At 45.6% G+C, this 8,711-nt stretch overlaps 1 protein-coding gene across 1 annotated transcript in view; it reads right to left on the bottom strand.

Annotated features, from left to right (window-relative positions):
* KCTD3 (potassium channel tetramerization domain containing 3) overlaps window positions 1-8,711 on the bottom strand; it is a 53,272-nt gene that overhangs the window by 12,524 nt on the left and 32,037 nt on the right. The window contains exons 14-16 of the mRNA XM_004685237.2: window positions 7,233-7,403; window positions 4,451-4,606; window positions 2,478-2,574 (exon numbers count right to left, since the gene is read on the bottom strand). Coding sequence (XP_004685294.1) covers window positions 2,478-2,574; window positions 4,451-4,606; window positions 7,233-7,403 — 424 coding nt within the window. The remainder of the gene's footprint in view (window positions 1-2,477; window positions 2,575-4,450; window positions 4,607-7,232; window positions 7,404-8,711) is intronic.

Below are 8,711 nucleotides of genomic sequence, written 5' to 3'. Positions count from 1 at the left end.
TGTCTCATCCTCCCTCGTCTCTCCTCTATCTCTCTCCTGTCTCATCCTCCCCATCTCTCATCTCCATAGCTCACGTCTCTCCTCCTCTATCTCTCGTCTCTTTCCTGTCTCATCCTCCCTCGTGTCTCCTATCTCTCTCCTATCTCTCCCTCACCTCTCCTCTATCTCTCGTCTTTCTCCTGTCTCTTCCCTCGTCTCTACTCTAGCTCTCGTCTCTCTAATCATCTCCATAGCTCTCGTCTGTCTCTTCCTCGCTCGTCTCACGTCTCTCCTATTGCTTGTCTCTCCAGTCTCTCATCTCTCTCATCTCCATAGCTCACGTCTCTCCTCCATCTCTCCTCTCTCTCGTCTCTCCAATCTCTGTCTCTCTCCTCCTCTATCTCTCGTCTCTTTCCTGTCTCATCCTCCCTCGTCTCTCCAATCTCTCATCTCCATAGCTCTCGTCTCTGTCTCTTCCTCCCTTGTCTCTCCTAGCTCTCGTCTCTCTCTCGTCTTTCTCCTGTCTCTCCTAGCTCTTGTCTCTCTCCTGTGTCATCCTCCCTCGTCTCTCCTATCGCTTGTCTTTCTCCTGTCTCTCCTAGCTCTCGTCTCTCATCTCCATAGCTCTCGTCTCTCTCCTGTCTCTTCCTCCCTCGTCTCTCCTATCGCTTGTCTCTCCAATCTCTCATCTCCATAGCTTTCGTCTCTCTCCTGTCTCTTCCTTGTCTCTCCTCTATCTCTCGTCTTTCTCCTGTCTCATCCTCCCATCTCCCTCATCTCCATAGCTCTCGTCTCTCCTATCTCTTGTCTCTCACCTCCTCTCTCTCATCTCTCTCCCTCCCTCATCTCTCATCTCCATAGCTCTCCTCCTCTATCTCTCCTGTCTCTTCCTCATCTTCCTATCGCTTGTCTCTCATCTCTCTCATCTCCATAGCTCATGTCTCTCCTCCCCCTCTCTCTCTCTCTCTCTCTCTCTCTCTCTCTCGTCTTTCCTAGCTCTCGTCTCTCTCCCTCCCTCGTCTCTCTCATCTCTCTCCTGTCTCTTCCTCCCTCGTCTCTCCTAGCTCGTCTCTCTCCCTCCCTCATCTCCATAGCTCACGTCTCTCCGCCTCTATCTCTCGTCTCCTGTCTCTTCCTCATCTTCCTATCGCTTGTCTCTCATCTCCATAGCTCACGTCTCTCCTCCTCTATTTCTCCTCTCTCCCTCCCTCATCTCTCCTCTATCTCTCCTATCTCTCATCTATCTGTCGTCTCTCCAATCTCTCATATCTCCATAGCTCACGTCTCTCTCGTCTTTCTCCTGTCTCTCCTAACTCTCGTCTCTCTCCTGTCTCATCCTCCCTCATCTCTCTCTCGTCTCTCCTATCGCTTGTCTCTCCACTCTCTCATCTCCATAGCTCACGTCTCTCCTCCTCTATCTCTCCTCTCTCTCCTGTCTCTCCAATCTTTGTCTCTCTCCTCCTATCTCTCGTCTCCTTCCTGTCTCATCCTCCCTCGTGTCTCCTATCTCTCCAATCTCTCATCTCTCTCCTATCTCTTGTCTCTCTCATCTCCATAGCTCTCGTCTTTCTCCTGTCTCTCCCTCACCTCTCCTCTATCTCTCGTCTTTCTAATCATCTCCATAGCTCTCGTCTCTCCTCCTCTATCTCTCATCTCTCTCCTGTCTCTTCTTCCCTTGTCTCTCCAATCTCTCATCTCCATAGCTCTCGTCTCTGTCTCTTCCTCCCTTGTCTCTCCTAGCTCTCGTCTTTCTCCTGTCTTCCTCCCTCTCCCTCGTCTCTCCTCTATCTCTCGTCTTTCTCCTGTCTCTCCTAACTCTTGTCTCTCTTAGCTCTCGTGTCTCTCTCTCTCCTGTCTCATCCTCCCTCTTGTCTCTCCAATCTCTCATCTCATCTCCATAGCTTTCATCTCTCTTCTCCTCTATCTCTCGTCTCCCTCATCTCCATAGCTCTTGTCTCTCTCCTATCTCTTCCTCCCTTGTCTCTCCAATCTCTGTCTCTCACCTCCTCTCGCTCTCGTCTCTCTTCTCCCTCGTCTCTCCTAGCTCTCGTCTCTCTCATCTCCATAGCTCACGTCTCTCCTCCTCTATCTCTCCTCTCTCTCCTGTCTCTTCCTCCCTCGTCTCTCCTAGCTCTCGTCTCTCCAATCTCTCATCTCTCTCATCTCCATAGCGCTCGTCTCTCTCCTGTCTCTTCCTCCCTCATCTCCCCTATCTCTCATCACTCTCCTCTCTTCCCCTCCCCCCTCCCATCTCTCATCTGCATAGCTCCCTCATCTCCTCCTCTGTCTCTCCCTCCCTCGTCTCATCTGCATAGCTCTCATCTCTCTTCATCTCCTCTATCTCTCTCCTGTTTCTTGCTCCCTCATCTCCGTATCTCTCGTCTCTGTTCCTCACTCCTATCTCTCACACTCCCTCTTCCCTACCCATCTCTGTATTTGCTCCTATACAAAACTTGCAAACTTCTGAATAAAAATGTATGTGTATAGTGATTTGGTACCTTTTTCCAGTGGAGGAAAGTCTTACAAACAGCTTGTTAGTGATGGGAACAACTTTCTGGATAAACACCTGTTGATCATCTCTCTCTCCAAAAGGTCCTTGGACAGAAAATATCAAGAAGTTCATCAAGATTAAACATCATTTCACAAAACGAATTTAAATAAAATAAACTCGGCCCTCCCTGGTGGCGCAGCGGGCTAAAGCACTAAGAAGCTTAAGCCACTTCTGCATGAGTTCCATCCCCACCTGCCACGGAGGAGATCCACGTGGCATGGCAGAACTCTCCTGGGCCACCTGCTGCTCCCCTCAGCAGTGTACTTCATCTTATCTGCCTGTTCTGCTCCCCACTGTCCCTGGTGAATTCTCTCACCCTCCACATCTCTGGTCTGTACCCCAGTTCTGTATGAATAAACAACTCATGGCTGTTAATCACATTGCATTTCAAGTGAAGGTTTTTGAAGTCAATAATTAATTTCAACATAACCTTCCCCAAACTTGCCTGATTCTCTTCTGCCCTGTTAACATCATCTTATCTGCGAGTAAATTCTGAACATCTCAGTTCAAACATTCAGATCTCTGTAAAGTGTTCCATGTCAACATGGATTTGCATCCTTGCTAAGTGGGGATATTACCCGTAAACCTGGGGTGCTGCACCCAGCCGTTTGGCACCCTGTTGTCCGCGCACCATGGGAGACAGCCATCTCCCTTCCACTCCCACCTACTCTAGGCCACGGTGCACACGCTGCCAGGGAGAGCTTGTTCATCCTCTACCATAGCCTGTGCATCGCTTTTATTTACATCTCAGTAAAGCTGGAAAAAAAATTCAAATTGAACTTTCACAGCCTACCATCAAGCAGGGAACTGGGTATCACAAAACACTTCAAACTGAGTCACCCAAGCCCTCCCTGGTGGCACAGTAGGTTAAAGCACAGCACTAAGAAGCTAAAGCCACTTCTGCATGAGTTCAAATCCCCGCCCCAAAGGCGACCCACATAGCGTGGCAGACCTCTCCTGACCTGCCCGCTGCTCCCCTCAGCAGTCTGCCTGTTTTGCTCCCCACTCTGTCTCCGGTGAATCTTCTCACCACCTCTGCAACTCTAGCTTGTACCCCAGTTCTGTATTATGCATAAAAAATCAATCTTAAGAGTCACACAGCATTTTGCTGAAAATTGTACTAAGTCGTCCCGATTTTTTTCAACCATAAGCTTTACAATCTTTACTATGGGAGCATATTCTGGTTGGACATAAACAGGATCGGTGTGAAACAATTCTGATATACTACCGGCCCTTAGAAATTATACAAAATGACCTAAAATGTACATTAGTTATGTGCACACAATATAGCTATTGTAAATGCTCTTGAGAGTAATCTGGGGGAGAGGCGAGTGTCTCACCAGTACCTGAACATGACATCGCAGTCAGCTGCACACACACAAGCATTTCTGAGGGAATGTGATACGTTGCTCCCCCCGGATGCTAAATAAGCACCAGCCACCTCCTAACCACAAATTTTAAATTTTACTGCTAATCTAAAAATAAAATTCCAGGCCCTCCCTGGTGGTGCAGCAGGTTAAAGTGCAGCACTGCAAACTGGCTGCAGCCACTTCAGGGCAAGTTTGACCCCCGGCCCCAGAGGTAACCCACAGACCTCTCCTGTCCTGCCCGCTGCTCCCCACAGCATCTCTGGTGAGTCCTCCCACTGCCCCTGTACCTCAGTTCTGTATGCATAAATAAAAATAAAAATCCAATGTGTGCAGCTATAACAGCTGTTAATGTAAGTGCTCATTAGCATTGCTACTGTAATCCCATTTTTTTAATTTATAGAATTTAATCAGAAAAATTCACTGAACTTGCTTTAAATGAGTTTGAAAGTGAAATGAAAGTTTGTATTTCAAAACTTGTTAATTTTACTAGCCACTGTGTGAGCAACGCAGAAGGGCAGCATCTGAATCTGTGCCTGAATGGTCAACTCACCAATATCATTTCCAGAGGAATAGCTTCCGTGAGTCTCCGTCTCCTCCAGAGAAAGTATCTTGAACGACGCTAGAGGCGTAGACCCTGGCTGAGTAGAGATCATTCCCCGGAATCGTGTGACTGTCCATGTGCGGACATGATTGTTATCTGCACAGACTAGGAGGGAAAGGAGCTGTCAGACACAGATCGTTAGAGCACAGCAAAGTCAGTTCTGCGAACTTTTCTGTATGATCCATTTTAAACAGAGCAGAGCCCACCGAGTGGCAAATGTCACTGATACAAAACTGATAACCAGAGAAACTGAGGCCTGAATATGGTTTACCTTGTGGCCAGTATCAGGCATGAAAGTAAATCTATGAATCCTTCTAATGCAACCTGCAGGTTATAAGTAAGGAAAGGCTAAAGTGTAAGAGAAGATGCTGAATATGACCCTCTCCTGTGACTGAACAAAGCTGCCCAGTTTATTTCTTCCTATCACTTCCCCTACTCAAATATTAAGCCACTTAGGAGTTAGTAAAAATAGCTTGTCAGTACATTTAGGAAAATCAAAATGCTGTGATAATTTAGCACTGACACATTGTGCGTTTGAGCAAATTTTGTGTATTATATACTTTAAATTCATTTTGGTTGTCATGCATGTACTATTAACTGGGTATGTGCTGAGACATGTCCGTCTGTTTTTTAATGCCGTTTCTACTCAGACTAAAAACTAACTTATTAAAAAGAATTGTACACTTATGGTGTGTCTTAATAAAATACTTTGCCATTTATTGCTGTTTCCCAAAATCATAATAAATTTTGAACTCCTCAAAAATGTTTTCTAAAGTTACTTCTGACCAATGCTGAGGATATAAAGTACTAGATGTCGTATCACATGTCTAAGAATGTGGATGTCATTTCAGCAATATGTTGATGCCCACTAGGTGGCAGAGTGACACTAAATCAATATAAAATGCTTCAGAGCTCTGGCTAATAAGCTGGGCAGGGTTCTTGATGTTGAAGTGGAAATTTTACTAAGTGCTTATGATATCACGTCCTACGATAACACGCCACTGAAATACTGCCAGCAAGGATGTCCAAGCACTGTCATTTAAATATATCACAACAACCCCACAAAATGGTCTACTCTCTCAATGGATAAAATTACTTCATGTACACATTTACTCGTGGAACTTTATAGTAGAAAGTTCTGCTAAAGTAGTACTTACATGCTAGAAGAGGGAGCCATTAATCAAGTGATAAAGTCTATGAAAAAATCAAATAGGGACACTGATAGAAACTGACCAGAGATTTGGCTGGTAACCAAAAGTTTCACTGAGAAAATATTTGAAAAACGGCATCTAGACGCAAAACATTTCAAACAAAGAACTAGTGCACAAGTTCTGAGGCATTTTTAAGAAGTGGAAAAGTTCGTGTCTGAGGCAGTAAGGAAAGTGGGATGAAGAGAAAAAACGACCTGGAATTCAAATCTGACTTGCATTTTTAAAAGCTATTTCTGATTGCAGTTTGGAACATGTAGTGAGGCAAGATCAGGAATGGACTGGGACTCCCAGGAATGTAGGGGCGAAAAGGGCTTCAACAGGCTGGCAACAATACGTGCAAGGGCTAGCTGAAAGGACTTACTGACCGAGCACAGCTGGGTGCGGGGAGAGAAAGGGCCAGTTGAGGGCAGGCCAAGGTGAAGCCTACACATTTCGGTGTGAATAAGTGGGGGATGGCGAGGTGCACACTGAGAAGGCTTGGGAGAACTCCGACGCCTCAGATTGTCCGTTAGGCTGAGGGGCTGTGACACACAAGCAGATGCATAGGTTGACTCTATAATCTGGACCTGCAGCTGCTTCCAGGTGGAGGGACACAGTCACAGTCCCACAGGGACAGGACTGAGCAACAGTAAAAAAGGGGAGGAAGCTGGTACTGGGAGTGAAGGACGCCTCAGTAGGGAAGCAGAATCCTATTCAGAAAACATTTAGACTCTCAATAAAGGCGCAGACACCCATTCTACCACTGCTCACGGACAAGGTATTCTGCCTCCATTTGATATTCAGACTGGACAACAGTGAAAAGAAACATCACTTTTTAATGTTGGGACTCTTCATATAAACAAACCTGATAAAATTTCAGCTAGAAAAGAACTGACCTACAACAGTTAATGGAAGACTGCGTTCAAAGGCGAGCTCTAAGGATATACCTGACTTCTGGTTCAATGTTCACAAAGTCTTTCTGAAATCACCTGTCGATGATGATCCTCATTAGAGGAATTTTACTTAGGGACCATTTTACTTTGTCGTGCTTGTAAGCTTGAAAATCTAGTTCTATTTTTACTTCATATATAAATTTTAAATCTTAGGGCTATGAGGAACAAAAAAGCCATAAAAATGTTTACTTCAAATCTGCACAACTCTCCTGAAACTTAATATTCTTAGAAGAGGATCAAACGTCAAACCTTAAAGATATTAAACCTTAAGGCAACCAAATTTATACTAAATTCATACCTGGAAAGTTCTCTAACACAGAAAAGTTTTCTAGCCAAGAAATTTAGCCAGACTATGGCGTTCTGAGATAAAGTACGCCATTAGGACAAGACAGAACAGAGCACAAGGTGATGCCTCCTGTGTGCGTTACGCGAGGACCAGCAAAACCAACACTTTGAATACCAAGAACTGTTATTCTTGTCCCCTAATCACTTCTTGCTACTCAACATTTAATATTCTTCTCACATAGAAACTGCTTCTGGAGTCTTAACAACATGCCTGGCTGGGTACCGCCCTCGGCAGATGCTCACCTGACACAAGGTGCTTCTCCGACAGCATGATCTTCGTCACTGGGCTGCGGTGCACGGTGAACGTCTGGAACAGCTGGGGGCCGGACCCCACAGTCTCCGGGTGCTGCACAATCACGCGCACGGCCCCCGAGCTCGTGCCGTAGGCGATCTCGATCCAGTTGCCGCTGACACCTGCACGGGCCAGAGGAAAGCAGTGTGGGATAAGCTGGCGAAGGCCAGAACCCGGGGGAGAGGCAGAAGCGGGTTTGCAGTGGCTGCTGCCCCTGTCCACCTCAGCACCAGGAAACTCAAAACCTCTCTAATAATCACCATCTCCCTGTCTGCGTGAGCCTCTCTCCCCTGCCGGACTGGGTGTCCCCTCTGGCTCTGTGCTTTAGGCTCTCACACGGCAACTGCGACTCACAGATTTTTGCATCTGATTCTGTCCACTCCTACTGCTGGTGGGTGAGACCAAATCACAACCATCTTTTATCACCTTCCAGACTGCCTGAGACAGCAGGTACTCAACAAATACTTAAAATACTAAGAAAAATCTGCCAGTTTAACACCACCAATGGCTCACAGCATTCCTAAGCAATACTACTACCGGTCTATAATCACTATGTATTACCTCTCCTGTAACACTGAATCTTTCTGAACCAAGTAGCATACATACCACTACTCACGTTTAAAAATTACCTGAGAAACAACTCAGCCCATGACGTCAACACTTACCTGTGTTTCATACAACTCATCACATCTGGTTCATCTACGGCTTTTTTGTAACAAGGGCCCAGACCCCATATCAAATATTTAAATACAGGCTGCAGTTTGGGGACCGATACTGTCCAAGAACGCCACACAGAAAGAACTTGTCAGCCTTAGTAGCCAATCTTTCAGGTTCACCTGAAAGTACTTGCAGCAAAGGAAAGACAGGCTGTGGAGAACGCGCCTGATAATTGAGCAGATGATCCATTCTTAGGTCTCAAATTCCCTTGCCACTGCCAAGAAATTGTACCCTCCTTTTTAACTAGAGTAAGAAAACAAAAGAAAAGCACACTTCATGCTAGAGTGGGGGCGGCAAATGTTCCGGGAAAGATCAGAGAACAATTTTTTTTTACTTTAGCCACTGACTGTGAGAACCCCTCAACAGTTCCAGAGCTACACAAAATCCCCGAAGACAACGCGAAACACAAATGAGGAGCATTCTAGGGCATTCTAGGGCAAGATGGCTTGAACCCTGCGATACCTTTATAATTTCCATTACCTTTTATACAAATAACATTCACACCTGTTTACATTACTAGATACATGTCAATAATTCCTAGAATGCTTTTCCTTATAAAATTTAAATTTTCCAATTTTCCACCCTCCCACTCTAAATACAACTCAACTTACAGAACTTAATTGCTAATTTCACTGCAACCAGCCTCTGAAAGGCAATGAAAATGACAACTTCCAAATGTGGTTATTCCCACAACCAAGTATTCCCAGAGCCGT

This window comes from Condylura cristata, unplaced genomic scaffold (genome assembly GCF_000260355.1).
Source record: "Condylura cristata isolate star-nosed mole 26May11 unplaced genomic scaffold, ConCri1.0 scaffold00018, whole genome shotgun sequence".
Classification (NCBI taxonomy): Eukaryota; Metazoa; Chordata; class Mammalia; order Eulipotyphla; family Talpidae; genus Condylura; species Condylura cristata.
The sequence above is the reverse complement of the archived record's forward strand: the minus strand, read 5'-3'. Positions and strand labels throughout refer to the sequence as shown.